Source organism: Coturnix japonica, chromosome 14 (genome assembly GCF_054131305.1).
Source record: "Coturnix japonica strain WE chromosome 14, WE-NBRP24, whole genome shotgun sequence".
NCBI classification, from domain to species: domain Eukaryota; kingdom Metazoa; phylum Chordata; class Aves; order Galliformes; family Phasianidae; genus Coturnix; species Coturnix japonica.
In genome coordinates, this window is record NC_140676.1 from 10,917,994 (window position 1) to 10,942,044 (window position 24,051).

At 39.6% G+C, this 24,051-nt stretch overlaps 1 protein-coding gene across 12 annotated transcripts in view; it reads right to left on the minus strand.

The window, feature by feature from the left end:
• Positions 1-24,051, minus strand: part of MYO5A (myosin VA) — an 88,449-nt gene that overhangs the window by 30,104 nt on the left and 34,294 nt on the right. For all 12 annotated transcript variants that reach the window (XM_085515545.1, XM_085515547.1, XM_085515546.1 and 9 more), the window contains exons 6-20: positions 21,413-21,556; positions 20,180-20,261; positions 18,822-18,929; positions 18,252-18,358; positions 15,494-15,759; positions 14,833-14,914; positions 11,872-12,012; positions 11,197-11,322; positions 8,637-8,720; positions 5,285-5,446; positions 4,131-4,228; positions 3,434-3,520; positions 3,226-3,334; positions 1,859-2,070; positions 778-934 (exon numbers count right to left, since the gene is read on the minus strand). In XM_085515545.1, coding sequence (XP_085371671.1) covers positions 778-934; positions 1,859-2,070; positions 3,226-3,334; positions 3,434-3,520; positions 4,131-4,228; positions 5,285-5,446; positions 8,637-8,720; positions 11,197-11,322; positions 11,872-12,012; positions 14,833-14,914; positions 15,494-15,759; positions 18,252-18,358; positions 18,822-18,929; positions 20,180-20,261; positions 21,413-21,556 — 1,965 coding nt within the window. The remainder of the gene's footprint in view (positions 1-777; positions 935-1,858; positions 2,071-3,225; positions 3,335-3,433; positions 3,521-4,130; positions 4,229-5,284; positions 5,447-8,636; positions 8,721-11,196; positions 11,323-11,871; positions 12,013-14,832; positions 14,915-15,493; positions 15,760-18,251; positions 18,359-18,821; positions 18,930-20,179; positions 20,262-21,412; positions 21,557-24,051) is intronic.

Below are 24,051 nucleotides of genomic sequence, written 5' to 3' on the forward strand. Positions count from 1 at the left end.
CTGGTAAGGATACTACTTGAAACTGTTCTCACAGAGAAGTGCCATCCAAGCTGGCATTTTGTAACCTAATCATCTGAATCATAATCCTGTTTCCAGTGCTATAACCACTGGAAAGGAGGTCTATAATTTCCTTAAAACAATGTTTATTTTTTATCAAAGATAGTCAAGAAAATGTGATCAGTAACGGTAGGGCAGGATTACAGCAATTTATCTCCAAAATGAAGCCAACATCAATGCAAAAAACCCCAAGAATCTGCCAAAGATTTAATCTCTTTTTTTTTTTTCAGGTATATCCAGGCCAACATTCATGTCCTTCCCATATTCTCTTAACATTTACATGGTTCTACAGATTCACTGAAATTAGGAATGGAATAGGAATACTACCATATCATATATGCATACTGATATGAGCAATGCTGATTTGGACTCATGAAGGCATATCCACAGAAATCTATTTTCAGTATTTATTTGAAGCGTCTCCACATTCTTTATAACAAACAAAAGCATCTCCTCAAGTCTGTAAATCCTTGTTAGATGCTTCACTGACTGCATGGAAAGTCTAGGCATTCAAATCAGATGACAATGTGAATACCTCTGAAATGAGTAGTTCATTGATCAGTATCAGAACTTTCTAAGAGAGATGCTGCCTCTCCATCCATTTGTCCGTGCATTACACATAACAGCATGCAGATTCCCAAGGGGACAGCAGACAGCAGCTTCATTCTGAAGGTATGTGGAAATGAAATTAGAGTAAAGGAGTAAAACATTATTTCTTACCATCTGGTACTTGTTCCTGACCAGGTAACCTCTTAAGAGAGCCTGAAGAGCAATAGTAGCATCTCGCATGCATTGGTATCTTTTGCGGACCACATACATACGCTGGTACTTCTGAATAATAATGGCAGCCTGTGTTCTCCGTAGGAACTTGGCATAGCTATGGAAGAAAGATTACAATAGTACCTGTAATTGCTTTTCAGTATTTGAATACTAGTTTTTACACCCTGTAACATTACTCACTTTCTTTAGAACTACACTCTTTCCTTCAGTTTCTTCCTAGTGTTGTCAGCAGTACCACATACTGACTTGCTACTTTACCGAATGGCAGTACAACGGAACGACAAACAGAAACCTTGCAAGGTTTTCAGGAGTTGTTTTCACTTCTAGAAACTGTGCTATAGAGCTGGCAAACCAACTTCATTTCTCATCCCCTTTCCTCCAGCTTTAAACCTATTTCTGCTTCCAGACTTCCTCTCCTAAACTCACCCTGTATAAAATGTTTGCTCATTCCTGGTCCTCTCAGGAAGACAACTGCAAAGCATCATGACATAAGCCTCTCCTCAAAGGTAGATACTTATGAACTTCAAAACCATTTTGTCTTTAATGATGCCACCCTCACTCCTACTCTTTGGCTCATGCAGGGCCATCCCTCAGGAGTAAATCCAAACAAATGACTCTGGCTGACTTAACTCCCTTTACAGCTGCACTCTGGGTGACAAATCACTTTTCTAGCTGCACAGACCCAGACAGGAGTGGATATGGAAATTGGGCAATGACGATTTAACCAGAAGTCTTGCTTTACTTCACTCGCAGAAATACCTCCTAGTATTAGTTTTATTCTTCTCCCACTAACAACATATTGTTCTAAGCATCATCTGGCCACGGTGCTACTGTCCTCTTATGAAGGTCAAAAACAGGCAGGAGAGACACACTCATTATATTCAATTTCCCTTATTTCCCTGTAAAATCATTTCCTCTCAGCCAGCATAGAAAGGAGAGAGCAAATATATCACATTTAAATGTCCTACTTAAAGGTATCTGAATTGAGGCTAGCGTGGATTTTCCCCAGAGTATTGCTTACCATCGTGCTTGGTGCCCTCTGACATATCTCTGAATGGTGATGGCAGCCTTCCTCATACGCATGTACTTCTTTCTCATCAGCCAGCCTCGGATCGTCTTTTGGATGCGGATACAGGCAGCTCTCAACTTATCTGCCCTTATTTTTTCAAGATAGGCTACTTGACCAGCCCGGAAAAATATTTTTGTCTTACCAAACTGGTACTTATCCTTGTCCTATTTTCAGAGGTAAAAAGATGATCAGTTATAGCATTAAATGTTAGCAGATTAAAAAAAAAAAAAAAAGAAAAAAAAAAAAAAAGAAAAAAAGGCATGATGGCTAAATGAAAAGTACTGTTAGTAAAGACACAAATTTACCTCTGTAATATTTAAAGTAAATCTAGACTTGAATTAGCTAGTGAAGGAGAGTATTTTCTCTATATGATTCTATTAACAAATTAATATAATAAGGTCACAAGCAGGGCCTAAAGAAATAAAACAAGGTATTTGCTTAAAGAAGATTGCCATAAATTTGTGAATGACATGGAAAGCTGTAAGAAATGAAGAAGGGGCCCAGAGGATGAAAGTGATACAGGCAATGCATATTTGTAATTTCTTGATTAAGCAGTGGATGACCCCCTCCCAACTGCCCACTTTCAATGATATTACACAGTACAAAGGAAACAGCTCAGGCTTCAAACGTGTACTCATCATTTACTGCCACCAGGACTGAGCCAAAACAAAACACAACTATGCTCCTGAAACAGATCTGAAGCTTTAAAACCAAAGCAGGAAAAGAATAATATTGTCTCTGTATGGCTGCAGTGCTCCTTGGAGGGAAATCCTGAGACAATAGAAACCATACAAAGGTATGATAGAAAAAAATTAATCTGTTGATTTATTGATGGTCAAGTTGAAATGAATGGCAAAAGATTTTAGTTAAGTCCAGTCAATGACACAGAAATTGGAAAGCCAAGCACCAACTTGTCTGCAGCGTACTTATTTTTCTTATTTCCATGAACATCTTAACACTGGCATTGCATTTCAACAAGGTAAATTTCTTGCTTTTGTATCTTCAGAAAACTTTATTTCTTTCTCTTCTCAGTAAATCTCAATTAATCACCCTCTACCTGGACAATACTTAGAACTGTCTCTTTGTAGCCTGATTTCCTTCACTGCTCATTGGCTCTTAAAAAAACAACAACCAAGAAACCACAACAGTTCAGGTGCAATTCTGGTGCTAATGGCATAGTTTGGAAATGCAGGGCTGCAAAAGGAGGTAGGAGGTAAAGCAAGGGGCAGCGGAGGTATGACAAAGGCTGACAGCACTAAGCAAGGAGACCTATCTTTATTCCTTCAGATTCCAAATGCTCTAAGGACTACATCTAGTACCGGAATCAGCTTCTCCAGGACATTTTTACATGTCTGCTTTCGGTCACTAAGGACATCTTTCTGCTTCATCAGAACACGGTAACGACTGAAGAACTCCTGGTACGTCCACCTGTTCCATAAAATAGATATGGCGTCAGTCCAAACAACAAACAATTCTCTTATGAAGAATAACTGTAGCTGAAAGCAATCTCAAAAGCAGCAAACACACCTGGAGGGGAAACCAGCTGCACTGATTCGGATGGTCTCCAGGACACCACAAGCTCTCAGCTGCTGCACTGCTCGCTTTTCATCAAATCTGTGCAGGAATAAGAAGAACCCGTAGGTGTGGGGTCAGCCCGGTGTTATCTGCTACCTTTGTATCTGTGGGATGTGACAACTGGATAGCAAGTACAGGTAGTGCTTCCACAGCTCAGCAGTAACAGAGAACAGCCTGGCCGTGGAGTTCAGAATTGCCTGAGCTGCTTCAAGATGCTTATCTACAGAAGCCTTGTCCCACTTCTCACCAGCCTTCCTGACACACACGGTCATGGAGGTATTTGTGTGCCCAGCTACTAATAAGGCATTTGAGAAACGCTCTGAGCAAATTCATATATGAAAAAAAGATTAGGAATAACTGGAAATAAAAAAACAATGGAATCAGCAAAAGCAAATTCCAGCAAATGTAAGCTAAAATGAAATTGCAGGTATTTCTCGCATATCATCACCCAAGAAGAAAAGATACATAAGAAGAAACATACCTTGCTGCAAGTGCACACCAGCATGCACAATAAGCACATAACAACGGAAATGAGGCACATCACCTCACTCTTGATTGAGCTAATGCTTAGCAGAACCTTGACCCTAAGGTCCTTGGGGAATTCCCTCTCATTCACAGGCCTATATGAACCATACATGAAACAACTTACGTGAATGGAAACTTGAAGTCATTAGGCTTAATACAGCGCACATAGTGTGGAGTTGTAGCATTCAGGGTTTCCATCAGCAGATGAAGAGAGTTTCGAAACTTATTGAAAAAGAAGGGAAAAGCATCAAGGAATAATCTCAACTCCCATGTTTGAAAGAATCTCAGAGAGCAGACTGAGCAATAGTTATTTGTGATAGTGCTTCTGGTAGAAAACAAAACACCAACTTGTGACATTACAGCCAGAGCTCTAAATGCTAAGTTTTATGAAAGTAAAACTCCCTACAGGCATGTGATAAATTACAAAAAAATGTGAGAAACTGAGTTATTTTCAGCTTATGCCTATCTCTTCTACCCTAAGACTTATCCAACCCATCTCTTCATGAGTGAAATTCATGGCATCACTTAATAGCCATTTAATTTTACATCCATTTTAAATCAAATTTAAAATCAACAGAAAAGAACATTCATCATTTTCTTTGGCCCCAGTGATTCCAGTGTCACACCTACTGATTAGAACTTTGGGAGATATTCTAGAAGTCCCAGGCAAAGGAAAATAGAACTGCTCAATAACACAGCAATACAGGCTGGCAAATACATCAAAACAAGTACCAAACTATCAAAAAAAGTTCTCCCTGGCTTCAATGAATATTCCAAGGGGTAATCCATCATGCATAAAGCACTAGCTAAGGACAAAACCATCCTAAGTAAACGTCTGTTAAATCTGTTGATTGGAAATTAGCAATGAATTCAGCCATACTGATGTACATACTTTTAATACAATTCTGGCACATACAGACAGATATTTTACATTTAGCCCCCTGACAGACTTCTGAGGATTGAACTCATACTTTGAAATTGAGCCAGAGAATGTGAAAAATGACCAAAAAGACACAATACAAGATTTTCAAAGCTTCTCAGCATCAAACATGTTAAACCTATCTTGAGGAAACATTAGTTACTGACCAGGCACCATAATAAGAATTGAGCTCCCTGAAATTCTGGCCCAAAGTATATTACTAATTATGGTATATTTGCCTAAACTATATGTAACGCACAACTGGGGACCCCAGGAATCACCAGCATACCCAAAGACCTACCCAGACAGGGTAAGATAAAGAGCAAGGTTATTTAGTACAGCTGCATCCTTAAACTCACCTGATGCCCCACAGTTTTCTTATGCTCCTTGCTAGTTTGACCTGGCTTGGCCTTGGCTGGTTTTACAGGAGTTCGAGACAACAGCACACGGCCTGAAGAGGTGGCTGATGTGGGACTGATGACCTTCTCCTCATCCTGGAATAATTCTGGTAGCAGCTTAAACTGGTATAATGGCAGAAAAATTACAGAGGGTAAGAATGCAGCAAGTGATGGCATATGTTTGTGCTTAAGATGGTTACAAACCAGGCTCTGTTTCCTTAAGTGCCACATAGGAAAACAGGGATAAATGTAAAATAGCATTCAAGCTAGCAGTACAGGTCATGGTTTAGTACCAAAAATGTGCGGCTTTGATCAGTGAGTCTCCTTCTGAAGATAAAATTCTGATTTGAGTTTTCTTTTCACAGAGCGAGCAATAGCTTCCATATGAAACTGTTAGATACTGACAGCAGTTTAGTAAGCACCAATTGCAATTATCTACATCTGCTTTGATGAAAGAGGGAAGCAGCAAGGTCCTATCGTATTCCACCGGTGTGTAAATTTCCTTTGTGTGGTTGAGCAACATCTAGGACACTGAATAACCCAGCAAGTAACAAATATTATTCCTCTTTTACCACTCTAAATTGAAATAACAAATGAGGAATCATCAGCTAAAAAGCTGTCAGCCAAATTCATGTGACTGAAGAGCTGCTATCAGATCAGCGGGAGGGGAAGAAAAACCTAAAAAATCTTTCCAGCTGTCATTCAGATCTTCTGGTTCCCTAACAACTACAAAATGCACCCACAGATAATAGCTGCTTTAGGGCAACTTGTACCTAAAAATAACACCAAAAATGGTATAGCTTGAGAAGCATTACAAAAATAAAAAAATTTGAACTTCTCTACCTGTCAGTGAACAATCTTTCATCCAGCATCTGTGCATTTTCTCACAAGAGACAGGAACATTCAACTACAAAGTGCATGGGCTGGGCACAAGCCAAAAAATTTAAAAGTTGTTTTTGCCATTTTGGTGCTCATGCACAATACTCAACAAAACATGCTGTGCAACAAAATGGTATCTGTGCTCTGTGGTTGTGCCAGATGGGCTAGCAGAAGGCATCAAACAGTCCTCATTAGCATCTAGCACAGAACTCTAACTTAATATAATGACTGTGAATGCTATGAAGGTATCCTAAATCACTAAATCTAAAGAGAAGTATTGCAATTCAGCTTTATCTCACCTAAGTCTCACAGGTCAGGAGCACTGTTTGTTACCTTAGATTCCCTTAGATTACCACCTTAGATTTAGCTGTGGATGAATGACACTTCCTGAGGCTGATTTAGGCTGTCTCCTTCCACTGACTGGACAAAGAGTTTAGGATGGCTGGAAAGCTCATTCAGTTACCTGTAGTCAGACATTATAAAGCTATGTTTGTAGCCATCTAAATTACATAGCTGAGTCCTTTAATTCCACATAGAAACTTATTTGAATGCAATATGCTTTGTCTGAAAGTACTGATGCTTTAATGCAACAGCAGCAAAGGTGAGGAAGGGGTCCCCAGTGTCTGAGTGGTGGATGAATGAGCTCTAAGCTACACATTTCCTCCCTGTTCCCACTCCTGAGAAAGCCTGTCTGTAAAAATGGTAAGTACATTTCAAAGTCTCAAATTCTCTTTTATTTACTACATACAGAAGAAAGGTGCAACATCCAGCAGCAGAGGTCAACAGGAGAGCACTGCTGACAAGATCCACACTGTAGGGGCACATATGTTTTGGTTTGGGTTGTTTTTTTTCCTATCTTATCAGTTTTCTTTGTTTTGCAGAACATTAGGAATGTTCAAAGACAGGGAAAACACTGATCAAAGGGCAGATAACTCACAGGGCAGAGAACAAGCAAGCATCTTTTCCCTGTAATTTTTTTCTAACTATTTGACATTCTGCTGATACAATCTTACTGACAATTTCTTGCAATACAGAACCACAGCAGAAGACTTTAACAACATGCCAGTAGCATGCACAGAAGCTGAGGACATGCACGTACTTTCATGATACATGCATGGAAACTGAACTAATTCAAGTTAAGTGCTGTGGGTGGATTTAAAGAGAAGTCCAAAAAATAAAACTCAGCATTACACTGCCTGCCAAGAGAAGAGTTAGTCATGCACTTCAGAGAGCAAAGAAGCATTTGAGCTGTATGTTCAAACCCCGAGCAGTGACAAGCATGCATGGGCAGGATGACAGATGATGCATTCAATTTAGAATTACCTTCTGTTGGATGTGTACAGCAAACCCAGAGAAGAGCAACAACAAAGAAAGAATTAAAATCAGCAATATAATCCTATTAAAGTTACTAATAAATAGGGTCTGCTGCAAAATAAAAACGTTCTCAAATTCAAACTTTTCTTCTTTGGGAAATACTTGCCTTGGCAAAATTTAACACTGGGAGAAAGCGGTTTTGTTTTTTAGCACTGAGAACTGGATTGACTCAGCATAGTGAAAGGCAGCCCCCGAGCTGCTGCAGTGCTCCCCGCAGCAAAGCAACTACCTTGAGACATTTCAATTCTCATTCTCAATTCTCAGCGGAAAGTTTGCAGTAGTTTTTTCATTATACTACACATTTTAATCATTTAACTTCATAAATCAGCTCAGAATATAAACAGAAGCAGAAAATGTTGGAATTCTTGATAGAACAGTATAATTTTAAGCAGTCAGTCCTTGATACCAAGCTTCCTGGGTCATTAGAGATAGCAAATTCCCAAGGGTCATCAGACCACAATGTTAAGTTAATTGCTCTTAACTTTCAGAAGAGCACAACCAGCATTTTTTACATTAAAAAAGCCAATGATGCCACTGAAGGCCTGTTCTATAATATTTCTTCACGCAGTGTATTTCTATTCAGATGTTATCTATCACAGTCACTGAGAAGGTGAGACTCAGTAAGTTCTGGTTCATTTCCTCAGTGTTTGTAGATTCCCCTCCTTTCATTTTGCTTCTGGAATAGAACTTGTCTCTCCTGCAGCACTATTCTGCTCAATTGTTAGGCCATAAACAAGCAGTTTCTGATTTCAGATTAAAAAAGCCTTAACTGCTAAGCCTTCTTACAGTACTACAGTATATTAGAGGGGAACAAAAAGGTTACATTTTGATCTACTGGAATCAGAGGTTAAATACAGCCTCTGCTGTATTTCCTCAGCTGGAAAAAAAGCTAGGCTATAGGACTTTCTCAGTTCATATGGATAAACAAGCAAATGTGATCTGAACTATGTTCATCTTCAGTCAAGGCAGAAAAATTTCCTGGTTTTATGAAAAAATTCACATGATGCTTAACTCAAGGCATTATAACAACAGAAAAAATAAAAATAATCCTCATACTAACCTTACTTGATTTTAGGACCTTAATTTGTTCTTCATAAACAGTGTCCTTATTCTTCTCCAGAAAGCCTTCACATTGATATTCCACCTGAAAAGGATCATTAAAAAAATAATTAAAAAGAAGTATTAAAAGTAAGTAATAAGTAGCACAGAATCCACCAGCTGTAACATTCACACTAAAATATAACTCTTCTGGGTGCTGAAAATATCTGGCTGCATCTTTCTTAAGATACAGATTTTGCTCAAAGCCAGTGCTTTGCAGTAAGTGTAAAACATCGAAACATGTAGTGATGAGTGCTGTTATTGCAGTAGACCTGATATATCTCTGCAGAGAGGAGCCTGTAAGACAGCATAACTGAATGGTTACTGCAAAGGTGAAGAATCAATGTTTGTATTAAGCATATTGAAGTCATCAGGGCTGCAAAATGGTGAGAAGCCTGGGTGCAACTGAGAACAAAACAACTAATCTCATTAGCTGACAGGCAAAAAGTAAATCTGCCTGCAAGCTGTTAGGAAAACGCTTCATTTGTACTCAGAAAGACTATTTGCTTGAGAATCAGTTAAGTCTGCCTGTTTTGACAACACACAGCGATCCTCTATCAAGGGGCCACAGATACTTGATCAAAGACCGGCTGGAGCTGCACCTAAAAAGCCCAATATTCCACAGTCTTCATTCCAGGCTGAACAAAAGCTAAAAGCTCCTGTCAACAAGTTCACACCTTAGAATTCATAGACAATTAGCATAAGGATGGCAACTCTGCTTTCAGGCCTCCTCTGACCTCATAGCAGCAGAAGTGCAGGCTACAAAACAAGAGCAAGCCCTTAAACCAATTTTGTTCTTTCAGAGCAGACAGACTGACATCCACCAGCAGACATCTTCCAGTACTGCCACTTAGTAATTCTTACACAATGACGCTATCCCTCAGGCTGAAAAACAACATCTAATATATTCTTAGGGGGAAGACAAGGGGATTTTCCAAGGTCTGCCCGCAACTTGAAGCCCACTCTGCATGTTATTTCAGGTACGGCAGATATGATGCCACGAGAGGGCAGCAGGATCTCTGCTTTCCCCCAGAAAAGATGACGACAAGGCACGCAGCTCCCTCACATGCCAGCTACAGCCTTACATTTTCAAGATGTCTGTATGCCCTCACATAAGCACACAGGAAAGCACACACTGCTTGGCACAGACAGAGTGCTGGGGCTTAGAGCTCAGCCAGTACCTGCATGGAGCTCCTTTTAGCTTTCCTCAGACTGTGATTCTCAGAGCAGGTATAGGAACATCTGATTTTCAAACATCGAACTTTAGACTACTGAGCAGCATAATAGCAATTAAATCCTTCTTGCTCTCTCATGTAGCAAAAGAAACAGAACTCACAAATCTATACAGAGCTCTCAGGGCTTTCATTAAGGTAACACTTGAACCAACAAGAATAGGATCTCTCCTCTGTGTGCAATTTGAAGAACTTTTGAGAAATCAAGAGGAAGCAAATAAACAACTCCAGTCCCTCGAGTCAGCACATCCAGACCTATGATAAGAATTCCAGAGCTTGCCCAAGCTTGTGGCCAGTTTTTTGACACAGCTGACAAAATTCTGAACCAGCTTCTTTATTTAACAGGACAAGTATCTTAAACCAGAGTTGATCTTTTTTCTTTCAACTCAGCTGTCCGAGCTGGACAGCACATGTACTCCACTGAGTCTGCCAGAAATAGCTGCTCACTGACCAGAAGAGGCAAAAGGTGGAAGAGCACATTCTGCTCCAGCAATACCAGCAGGGTGTGTTGTCAGCTGGTTGCCTGTTTGCAGCAAAACTACCACCGGTTTGTTGTTGCTCTTTAGCTAAAGCTGTGGAGAGATACATGATTTTCTATTTTGCCTCATGTAATTGGAATTTATGTTGTGACTTGCAAATGCACATTTTGAACAAAGGATGATTAGTGATTACAGCATGTGATAGGAGTCAGGAGCTCTTGTTTGTCTTCCTGGTTCTGTACAGCTGCCAGCTCAACTTTCTTTGGAGCTGGTGTACAGGCGGGCACACGTTTTACAAGAAGCCAAGCAGAAAATTAGGCTGCTGTCCACCGGTCAGCCTCTCAGCTTGTTCTTTCTGCCTTGTGGCCAGTAGGAATGTTTCCTGGGCACTCCCTACCCCACCTCATCAAAATGAATGGCATTAGCCAAAAACTGCTGTTGAAACCATGCCAGCTGAAGCGGCTTACCCTGACTGAACTGAGGGCGAAAGCATCAGCTGAAACCTCCAGCAGATTGAACGGTGCTGTAACAAGCACTCAGAGCTGATAACTTCACGCACTGGCATGAGATACAGAAACATCTGTCAATGCACAGCATCAGTTTTGCATCCAAGCTGCAGACAGGTTTCACCAGGCAGCAGGGCAACCCAGCAGCTGTCCCATACACATCTGAGCAGTTCCTAGACACCAGTTTCCCCCAGGCAGGGACCACCACAGCCCCACTCCCTAAGACAGCACTAGTCTCAGTCTCCCTTCCCACCCCCTCATTCCCTACAGCTTTGGAAAAAGGTAACCAGCAGAAAACTCCTTACCTTGTCAGCAAAGTGTTTGATGATAAAAGCCTTATTGGATAAACGTGGTTTTTCAAAGAGGGTGCATTTATTCAAATGAGTATTGTACAGTTTTTGGGCCCAAGTGTCATCCGAGCCTTTTGGCATCTATGTAAGAGAACACAAAGCCATTTAAAATGTACTGAGAACTTTTTCAGTAGCAAAGGAAACCAAGGGGATATTTTTCAATTTGCTTTCAAACTCTGGCTCCTTGGATTTCCAGCACTGCCCTAAGCAAGTAGCCAAGTCCTTGCTTTTCAGACACTGTGGACTCGGCACAGCCCTTATTGCTGCTATGCGACATGTAAGATGCTCACAGCACTTTCGATGTCACACATACATGTCAGTGAAGATCCCAGAGGAATGGTACCTGACTGAGCAGTGGGTCAGAATTTATCTACCACCAACAGGGACAAAAAAACAGGCTGAGTTCCCACTGAATTATCATAGAATCATTAATGTTAAAAAAGGAAAAAAAAAGCATGACTAAAAATCATTTTTTCTCCTTCTCTGCCAATTCTGTTTCTACATTCTTTAAAGTATTTCAGCATCAGAGCACCAAAATAATGGCTACATGCAGATTATTTTTCCCTGTGAGGCCCCAGGTAGCAGGATAGATGATGACCTCTTTCCCTATGAAAGCCCTCGAAAACACACCTTGCATTCTTCATCTAACAGATCCAGAACTCCCATTTTGGCTTCTATGAGGTTGATGCAAGGCTGATTGTCATAGAAATCAATCAAGGTCCATGGTATTTGTTCTTTCATGTATTCTTCTTGTTCCAGCTTAAACACATGCTATGGGGCAAAAAGAAAACAGTTTTCCGTGAAACAAAATGCAGAATAAATACATCAAACTCCCACTTGAATTCACCTTGGCACATTAATCCAGGCTGTCAAGTGGTGCACAAGTTAAATGGAATAAACCTTTTAACAAGGTTTATGAAAGACAAATTCACCCTTTTTCCTGGCCTCAAAACAACAGACTGAATTAATGCATTCATCCATACTCTATGCATATAAGGTCTGCTTTTCTTATCTTTTTCCCACATTGTTCCCCAGTGACTATAAGCTCCTTTTTCTAAAAATAACACAAAATCCTGAAAAAGCTTCAAGTACAGGAAGAGCAACTTTCAAATTGGGATGTGACACGCACTTATCATTTCAAATTTACGAACACTGCTCTATTTCAAGCAAAATTACACAATAAACCTTCAGTGTTTTCTTGTAAAACAGCAGAGTTCCATTTTTCTCTCAAATGACTGATAAGTTCTTTCGGAGGTGACGTATTACACTAAATATACACTTCAGCAAAAACCTGCGAGAATGACTAAGAGTATCTGCACAACAAATGCGATGTACCAAGATCAATAAAAATGGCATTGTATCGTTTCAAAAATATACTATTGAAAACAAAACAAAACCCTGCACAGCTTAAAACAACGTGCATAGGAAATCAACTTCAGGAAAAAATACACGATAAAATATTAAACAAGGAAACTGTGGTCTTAACAGCACAAGCATGTGTTTTAAGAATTAAAAACACTGCTGGTTCCATGTATTTTAAACTATATCTTATCACCTATTTACATTTAATAATGTAAAATTATTAATTAAAATAATTAATTAAAATAAGGCAAAAAAATAAATTCAAAACATATCCCAACACCGAACAACAGCACTATAGGCACTACATAGGGGGCAGCCAGCAACACCTATGATTCTGGATATAGCCTTAATTGCCCCCCTAATTCAGCTCAGAAGGCCGTAAACACTCCACACTTTTCCAGCACACATCAGTAAGACAGCACAAGCTGCCCTGACAAAGCAGTTTATCCTTTTTATTTCATTAGCTTAACATGATCCTTTCCAAAACAGCGCTCCTTAACAGTGCCCGTGGGAGCCCTTCCACACTCATCCACTTAACAGCTGCATTACATGCAAGTTAATTCCTGACAGGAAAGTAAATGATGATGTTTTATTGGTGTATCATATCTAAGCCATCTACATGTAAACCCTTTTCTTTACTGTAAAAAAATTAGCAGTTCTGTGGGCGAGTTGCACTCAGAAAGGGTTGGCCAATGTGTTGTCCTAGGGGCCCTTACAACCTACACACTGCACTAACCCACAGCACATCCACCTTCTCTACACTCCCAAAAGAATAAGGAAGCAGACAGAAGATTTATCAAAAACCTGGCCAACACAAAAGTATGAAGCTGTTAATGGATACTAGGGGCACCATCATAAAATAAAGCCATGCTGTAGATAAGACATCACAGTTTCATGTTTATCTAAGTTGTGACATTTCTCAAAGCAACAACAGCTTTAATTATCCCAATTCCTGAAGCCCTGCTTTCTCAAAAAGCAGCACAGAAGCTGCTGCTTCCATCGTTCTGCATCCTCCTGCCTCCAGCAAGAGACAAGCTATTGGATGAAGGAGAAGATGGGGTGCGGAGCCAGCCCACGTGCTGCTTCAGCTTCTCAGGCAGTGCATGAAGGGTTGCTGACTGCCAGCACCATCCCACGGGGTTTTTAGCAACCAGTACATCTGCCTGCTGCACTGCATGTAGCAGAGGCTGCAGTCCTATAGGTCTGTGTCCACAGGGCCAGAGCTTGGCAGCTTAGAAAGGAATCAATACAAACACCTCTTTACCGCATCCTTTGTGAAATGCATAGGAAAGAAAGAGAACATGGGAGCAGTGATCCCATCCCAATAATAAACGAACCTTTATTATTTTCACAGAATGAAATTTTTCTGCAGAGCTGAGAAAACTCTGAAATACCTTGTGCTTAGCAGTTATGACATGTAGCTTATGGAGCTGAAACCATCTGTAGCACTATAAATACAGAAACGCCATTTTGGAGCTGGGAAGCTAGCCTCAGTTCTAACATGCTGCTTACTCCCAGGCTGTGTCCCTGCTGCTGGGATAAACAATTGCTGAGGGTGATCCAGTTCTGCACATACGCACCATCACTGAAGTGCTCTTGTAAATATAGTTCAAAGCTATTCCAGCACAGCAGCACATCCTAGCAACAGGCCTGGCATAAATAACTTGCCTCATCATTATGCAGGTAAGATATATAATTAAAAATGTCACTGGGGCTGACAAGAGAGAATCATGATCTCTCTGAAGGAGGGAGAAGAGGCGCTTCTTGCCACAAGTCAGTGATCATCTTAAGGACATGGCTGTAAACCCTCAAAAAATAAAGTCATTTGCAATAGCATTGAAAGTGAGCAAGGCAGACTTCCAGCAGTGAAGTTCTGCTCTCTTCTGTCAGTGCAGAGACTCTTGTTGCAGGTTATGAAGACACAACTAACTCAAACTTCATCCATACAGTGTTCTCATTGACAGGCATTCTCAGGGTCTTAATTGCCAGGCACTGCTTCTGTCTCACAATTGTTACTGTGATCGGAATTTCAAATAGTCCCAGAGCAGCAGTTAGTCATAAAATCTATTTTCAGGAGATAGTCAATCTTTTCCCAACCCCCAAAGCCCACAGCCAGGACAGCTGGTTAATAGACTGAAGGAATTCATCCTAACCACTGGGGACCCAATTAGCAGAATGGACTTCGGTGAGGGGAAAGGGAAGAGGAAATGCCAGTAATTTCCTACTTACCATATTGAACTGCTGCTGCAGTTTTTCATTGGCGTAGTTGATACAGAACTGTTCAAAGCTGTTGATTTCAAATGTCTCAAATCTAAAACATACAGACATTCAACAGTATTTGTTCAATGAAAAAAACAGATTAAATGATTCCATAACTTTAAACTCCCTCCTCTCAATTGAATTCATTGCATTATTCCAGGCATAAAAACCACAACCATGTAACAAAGCAGACAGGGAAAGAGCAAGTCACAGAGCAAGGGCAGTTCAGGGATGCTCTATTTTTTGGCAGGGATGAGGAACACAAGGAAGGGATCAATGGTCCCAGAGATCATGTTAGTTACCTTTGTCAACTCTGACCATGAGGTGACAACTGGCATATGACCTTCTCAAATAAAATACATAATGGAACAACTAATATAAAAAAAATCTGAAATCTCACAGTAAACGTCAAGACAAAGATCTTGGACTGCCTATCAAGACTAAACATCTACTTCCTTCACCTGAAAAATGCAGCAGGTAAAAGTATAGTTCAGGGTTTTTTGTGTTTTGTCTTTTTGGTTGTTTTTTGTTTGTTTGTTTGTTTAATCCACACAGTGTAGCATGACAAAGACCAAAATAATGTGGTAGGTATTCATGTAAGAAGTGATGTACCTCTAACAAAAAGACTCACCCATAAATGTCCAACACTCCAATAAAAGAATGTTGCTTTACAGTAGAATGAAGGGCTTTGTTCACATGATCTACAATCCAGTTAAAGAGATTAGCATAGATATGTTTGGCAAGTGCATCTCTGGCATTGATGGCATGGAGTCTAGAAATTGGCTTGATGTAGGTTTCAGTGGCAGTTACAAGCTTCCTATGGCAAAGCCAGTGAGCCATCTCTTCATAATCCACACCCATGAGGTCACAGAAGATGGTGAGGGGGTCGTGCTTGGGCTAATAAAAACAAAATCATTAGGTCTTGAAATATTATTACTGGTAGCATACATGCAATCGCATAATCAGAAGAACTGTCTGCCTGCAGTGATCTAACCACAAGCAGCAAGTGCAGCTCCCTTAGCTTATCTTTCTCCAGAGCACAAGTTCCCTACCCACATATCACATTCACATCACTGAAGTAAATTACTGAAACAGTTTCCCCAAAGGCATTTCACTGTACCTGTGTTTGTAAAGAAGTCCCACACAGGCAACCTGGAACCCCCACAAAAATGAGTCATCTAGCTTCCCAGGGATGGACTTTGCATTTTGAATACCTCTAACTGCCTTAGTTTTGAGTAAAATGCAGAGGACAGGACATCAGCTATGTCCTGAGGACAGAACAGACTACAGCTTCTGCATAGTGCTCTCCTCTAATCATATACACCTGTGGCAGGGAGTGACAGATAGTGGGGGATCACAGCCCAAGCTAAGAATGAATAGGAAGAAGTGTCAAAGTGATACAGCATTCTGGTCTCAGAATTTAAAACAGTATTTCCCTGCTGAAGTCTGGAGACGAATGTTAAGAGATCAGAGAACAGAAAGGATGTTACCTAACTCTCAAATTGGACTTAAAAATGTAAAAAGAGACTAAAAAAAAAACAAAAACCTGACCTTTGGTTTATGGTATCAAACCAACTAGCAAGGCTTACACACTGAAATGGGTATTTAACATTTCTGCATAAAAAAAAATCAGAGCAGTGGGTTTACTACTCAGTGAGTTAAGTCACTGTACTTCGTTACTAACAAGCAAACCAGAAGTTAGAAATCAAGGACAGACAGGTCTTTCCTCTAAAGGAATTCCCCTAGCACTACTTCCTCATATTCACTTTGCACTGTATGGCTCAAGAGCATGCTGACAAGCAGCATCTTGACAAGGACAGATTATAGGGAACCATTACTACATGCCCAATAACTTCAAGTACATCAGCTTTATCTTCTTTTTTTTATATTTTTTTTATGTCCTTCTGCCTTCTTTGGGGCTTACTGCAGTCCTTAGGGCATACAGTCCCCAAGGCAGTGCTCTTACACCTCTAAAATCCAGTTAACTGAGCACATCTTCTTTCAGCATAGCCATACCACTTTAAATGGCTCAGAAAACAATAATAAAGTAATAACAACAAAAATAACAGAACTGCACAAAAGAGTTCCAAATTAGGGTTACTCAAACTGACTTTAAACAAAGTGATTAATTCACACAGCATGGTGAGTAGACATCCACTGAGCTTCCCAAAGCACAACCTTGCATCATTGCATCCAGACAGACCCATGTGCATGGCAGCAGAGCTCTACACAACATGGCTATTGTCAGAGAACAACACAGCTCAAGTAGCCAAAGCCAGGGAGCAGACATTTGTCTCTGCCTGCTACACACTCACCACATCAGGATAGGATTGCACAGGATCTTTCAGCTTTGTACTATTCTTTCAATGGGATTACAGCATCAGAGATATCCATTACAACCCAGGCTACCTCATCATGTCCTGGGCCTCATCTGCTTCCCACCTGTGATCATTAAATGATGCTTCCTTTGTAGTCAGAACCTTTTTAAGGCACATCAAAGAGCTAGACTATTGTTGTGGTTTCACAGCAACTATCTATTAGATTCCTCAGATGGTGTCAGAGTAGGCACACTAATTAGCTGTGGTCCTATGGAGGACCTGTTGTTTCAGCTCCAGAAACTGCTACTGCAGATGCTTGAGAAACCGACTGCCAGCAAAGGGAGAATAAAGCCTGCAACTGCTGCTACTGTTTGAGCAGAGAATGATGAAGGCTGTGTAGTACAGCAGTAGGCATTCAAGGAAAGGCAGAAAGAGAAACTGCTCACTTGTGAATCCACGGAAAAGAAGAGTGACAAGAATAGAACAAGCAGATCTTTTTTGCTTCCCATCTCCAGAATAATAACTTCAGTAAGAAGCTTTGGTCCTTACTGAATAAAGAAGTTTTGTTCATATCAGACTTCATATTTCTCACTGTGGACCTCCACAAAGTTAATAAAAGACTGAAAAAACCACAATAATCTTAAATGCATCATATTAATCACATCTGTATATCCTTGGCTCCCACCTAGATATCCCAGAGAACTTTGCAATACATTTGTTTTGCACTTATTTGGCTAGTTTGGCATTTAACACAAAGCAGCCCATCCTGCAAACCATTTACTCTTGGCAGGGAATGTACTCATGTAGGAATATAAAGATCTAGAAGGCCTACCTATCAAGCCAGTCTGTCTAGAAGAAATCAAGGCAACCATGGTTATAATACAAAGAATACTGTCTAAAGGTTGTAAACTAAGAATTGGATCCATCCCCCAAAAGAATATAAACAAATTAGAAACAATGCAGTTCACATTTTCATGTTATTACTTCTTTTCCAGGAAAGATTCTTGCAAACAAGCAAAAGATGGGACTGGCAGAAAAGAAGGCACACTCCTGAGCTCACCCACTACTTACAGGAACGGCGCAGCTGTCAGAATCCCGAGGTGCAAACTCCACGTTGCCCAAGTGAAGGATGCCAGCAAGGATGTAAAAAATTCCCATCTGGTAGGAATCACTAATCCCTGAAAAAATGATGAATAAAATGTTTAGACTGGAGATAGAAGTAAAGAATCATGAGTCATGTCTGAAAAATGTTATTAAGAGAAGAAAAACTGACACTAGTACGTGTGGGATGTTTTCAGAGCAATTGGTATTTGAACATGCTCCTTGGCTCTGATTCTATCAAAACCGCTTTATTACCAGATGCAAAGAAGATACTGAAAAATGAACTATTTTAGTTGCTGTTTCAAAATGCTTTCTCAGAGACCTCCAGCACTGCATAATGGGAACCCAGCATTCACATATGTTCTTCTACACTAGGTATGTGATTACACCGCAACTTAAATATCCCGTAAAGGCAATAAAACTATCTCAATCCCTGAATATTTTTAAGCACAATCAAATACCAATAAAATATACGCAGGCAATGTGGAAAACATTTGCTGGCATATCACATTTGAGATACAATTATATTTTACTAATTACCTAGCAAAGTGCAGGCATGCCTGGTGTTTACCATTTCCTTAGCGTCATCAACACCATCAATCACAGGGCTTCCACCTTGCCTCGTATAATGAAAGGAATTTGCATTCCCTGTAAGACAAAAACCAACTCTTTTACACACACCAGCGCAGAAACTCATTGCACATCTGTAAAGCTGTGTAAAGGTTAAGTTGCTCTTGACAGAATCTGTGATTTGAAATATCTCAGTATATTTTTTGTCTCCTGGCTCTTAGCATCCACTTCACCTGAAGAACAATTTTTTTTTCAAGATTTAACAGTGCAAGTAAGTATTCTTAAACTATATGTTTCCTATGACAGGCCCTCAAGTACACTCTTTTACCTAATGTGGGTTCACTCTTCCACACCAGTGGAATAATCATTTTGCAAACAATTATTCTTCAAACCTGAGCCAACCAGCTTAAAGGTAGGTGCAGAATTGACAGGGGCAGCACTATAGGGTTATTTGGCAGCTATTATTATGCTATTATTGCATGAGGACATTTTAAAGAAGTCTACTTTGTCCCTGTTGTCGCTTCGTATCATTTGGGAAGAGCAATAGGCTTTATTGCGAGAGCACTACTTGGATGTTATAATACATTTGTTTTTGTGGCCACGCTTTCAGCTGCAGTAAGAGTCCTCTTCTTCTGATCTACTAACAGTTCAAGAAAACTGAAAGAGAAGACTGCTCCATGGCTTCTTTAGCTATAATTACATCAATTCCTCTTTCCCTGAGTCAGTAGGTGTGAATCCTAAATGTGCTAGGAAGGTGTAGAAGATCAGAGCAACACTTAAAAAGCAGAAGGATATTTCAGAAATCACCACTGACATACTGTGCAGTCTTCCCACTACACAGCTAACTCCGGAAAGCTTTTTTATTTCAAAAATGTCATTTATCAGATTTGTGAGCACTGGATGAACAGAAATGGCAGAATAACTGCTGGTAGCAGTGCAAGTCACAGTGTGCAGATACAAAATACTCTGTAAGCTTTTCAGGTGCTTATACCAAAATGAAAAAATTCTCCAGCTGTTGGAGACATAATAGAAAGGTTTTACAGGATCATGAGAAGAGAATTTCACCCTTGCAAGTGGAAAAATACTCTGGAATCTGGACATAGTAAGTCTGCAAGACCACAACCACAGCATATCAGAGTATGCTGAAGAAACAAATCTGTTACTTTTATTTTACCTAACAAAACAAAAAAAACCAAAACAACAAAACCAACCAACAAAGCCTGAGATGTGTCATTTTAATTATTTTCAATATATTCAGTGCTCAGAAAATCTCAGAGATGCTGCTTTACACATCCATTTGCACAGTACAAGGAATGTGAATTTCATACCTAATCGTAGAGTTTTAAATTCAGGTAATGCTGCAGAGGCACAAAGTTGGTAAAAGATGTGGTAATTTCTCTCCTCTTCTGCCTTTAAAAGAAGGAGATTGATTATATTTCACTAAAAACAAACAGACAAAAAACCTTAGGTTTAATACATTCTCCAGCACTACATAAGGAGCATGGAAGTCAGAAGGAAAAAGGAAGATAACTCATCATCTGTCATTTCCTTCGTTATTAATTTAATCCATTTTCAAAAGCAAGAAGCGTGCAGACATTTTCATGTTTAAAAGAATGCATGATTTCACTTTTCAGAATTGTAGATTACTGTTAAATATAGATCAGGATTCTATGGGTGAGCGAAATGATCATACTTAAAGGCTTTTCATTTTCCAAAAATAACTAATACCATTTGCTTCAGCATTTATAGTAAGCTGGTGAAGAGAGTATCTTTCTTGCCAACGCAAAGCTGGAATTTTAAAATGGAAGACAAACACAGCTCAGAAGGTTATGACTCATGACTAACACCATAATTCTGAACTTAAGGGCACTAAACTTCGTCAATTCAAATCAAAAACCAGAAAAAGACTCTTGCTAAATTACATGCAACAAATTTATCTTATTTTTGAAATGGCAGCACTTCACGTAACACCCTTACACAATACAAATTGTGATTATTTGCTTTATACCTTTAGGCAGCCAGTGAAGAGTAAGTCAATTTTTACTAAGCTCTAGCTAGGCTGGTAAGCAAATATAGAGAGGATACAATGAGACTTCAAGAGAGATGAAATAACATATTCTTCAAGGTCTGATTTCTAATCAGTGTGATAGCAGTGAGTTTTAACATGAGATTTAAAATGAGATAAGATGGCAGCTTTACAAACCACAACAGAGAGCTCTTCTTGAGAATGGGCGTTTCTGTTAGGTTTTTAAGTCCAATTTTATAACACTATGGTTAGCACAAACCAATACCTACTAGTGCATAGTAGTGCACTCAAAGTATTCCTAAAATGCACATCTTTTTAAATATGCATGTTACTACTATGGATAATTCATATTTTGAAGAGCTACTTGGTTTTCCTTCTCTCTTCCCTCTCTGCATGTGCTAATGCATACAGTGAAAATACATTACCACCATCTCTTACAAGAGACACCTGATATCAGCAAGCAATGGCTTTTTTAGCATAATCATATAAATATATACAATCATATATATAAATAATAACTTTGCATCAGTATTACCTGAAATACCACTCTTGATTTCTCCAAGAGATAAGTTCTCATGTTAGCACCAATGATTCGATACCTCTTGTCAAAACCAATTTCAATGTATTTCCCAAAGCGACTGCTGTTGTCATTCCTCGTTGTTTTGGCATTCCCGATAGACTGCAAAGAGGGAATTTCGTAAATGCAAAACAGCTTTCAGAAATGCTCATATCTAGCATATCATCTACATGGCTCACAAATGCATAAAACATTTGTCTGTCCAGTTTTCAAACAATCACAAATTTAACAAAGAACAATCTCTGCCTGATCAGCAAGTTACATCCAAATATTGTCATTTCATTGACATGAGATCTGGAGCAGATCTTGAAATGATTTCACTTCCAGAGTCTAACTTTCCAGCTAAGTATCATTAATTGCTCCCTGAAATCTTTTAAAAGGAACTAAAGATTCTAACAGAATGCTTACATATACGTTGGTTTCTTCTAAGGGTTAAATAAAACCATTCCCATTGCTTCACACTGTACATATTCACATCTATGTGTATAAAGACACATGCAGAGTACCTGCAACCTCTGTACATCTATGTATCACAAAGCTATCACCCAGCAAACAGCCACTGTACCCTGTCAGGCTAACACTTCTATTATTTTATAACCAACCACATTGCAAAACTACTTCTGCAAATGTACTGCTATAAAATATTTACTGTGTGCCTAAACAGAATCTAGAAGTTAACATGTACAGACCCACATCATTTCTCTGAAATTAAATTCCTGCCATAGCAGCTTGGTTATAGATTCAGAGACAGTCTTCAACACTGTCATGGCAGCAAAGAAGTTTCAGAGAACCTCCGACTTGCAGCACCTCATTGCTGTTGGGATTCACACCGCTGCTGGTACCAGACTGGAAATACCACAACTTTGGGACATGCAAACCACAACATGCTGAATTCCAAAGGAAAGCAGCTTCTCTTCTAAACATAATCCAAATGTATAAGCAGAACAGCAGTGAATCTGTGAGCACTAGCAGCGTATGGCACTGGAAGCTGGGATTAGACTCTGAGAAACCCCATTAGGGCAGCAGCAGTGTGCCTGTCCAAGCAGATGTCAAAGTGGTTATCAGATGAATCGTTGCTATAAAGAACAAACTGCATCCCTGCAGTTCCTAAGAAATACTAAACTCATTCAAAATGAATGCATTCAAACTTCATTCCTGTACTTTAAGCTTATTGCCTCTGTGATATATTTTTTTGCTGTAGGTAGCACTGTAACATTACAATATTTTTAGAAACCAGTTATTACTTTGATAGGGCCTGTTCCAAAGTCCTAAGCTGTATACATACAAACAGTCAAGAAAGCCTTTGGTATTACAAAGACTGCTGACCAGAGTACACAGTAAGCTGTACAATTTGCATAGCCAGACAGGGTACCATATAATGAACAGAGGGTACTTAGATAAAGATTTGTTTCTAGACTTGACTATTTCTGCATTTGCCATTGCAGAATGTTTATAGCTATTAACTAGAAAACTAATTACTCACATAGTTTCTAGTAATGTGAGTGTATAATGGTCACCTGATATTACAGAGTGTTTAGTAAGCCAAGATGATGTGAAATTCTGACATTAATGGTAGCTTTGACATAGAAATTAAAAAATAAAATTACCTTCTGCTCAACTTCACAAATTTGAAATTCAGCTTTTCTAAGCTGAATTTTTCCCAACCTACATAGTTTAATTTGTGTTTCTGCTGATTTATCAGTTGAAGAGTTCAGAACATTAATTTTGCTATCCTTGACTCTGTGTACAACTTCGTATTTCGTAACACAAACTCTAAAGCCTATTTAAAGTTCAAGTGTTAGAAGTTGAAGGATAACTTTCACCCAATTATAACAACTTTTAAAGTAATTCAAACATCAGATCTATGCAGATTCATGAAATCATTATCCTAGAAAATAAAATAACAGCACCACCACACCTCAACAAAGCCAAGGATGACACAATGCTTACTGTGACGGCTGCAGCAGTGAAAGAAGTACTTTGGGGTTAGTTCATTCATGCAAAATTGCCATTGCTTCCAAGGGCCCAAGCTACCTCTGCTGGGTAGGAGCAGCTCAAGGCAAGGCTCAGCAGTCCTGGTTTCTTCCCATCACTGAGCACGTTGGTTACTTGACATCAGAGCCCAGTGCTGATCGTGACACAGCTCAATATACCCCGCAAACAGTTTCAAAACAGCACACAGCACCACAAACCAGGCACAATTACCTTGTGACTGAACACACACAATTGCGATGGGGCAGCTATAGTCTGAATATCATGAATTCCTCATGCCAGGAGGAAAGATGAAATAAAAGAGTTCATTTTTTAAAATACCTGAGGAAAAAACACAACGGCAGCACCTTCCATTTCACGTCTCACTGTGTGCACTCCATTTGCTCACGTCTGTCCGTTCATACTACTTCAATGAGATGCTAAACATCCACCAAGACATCCATCACACAAAGCATTTTCTTAGGTAGGTTAACATGCGCCCTTAGCTTGCGCATGTTCATGAACAAAGCTTCAGAAATTCCACCAAGACTTCTCTCTTGTGAACTACTTCTGATGTAGAGTTCCTTAACCTCAGCTACAACTTGTATCTACTACACGTTAACAAA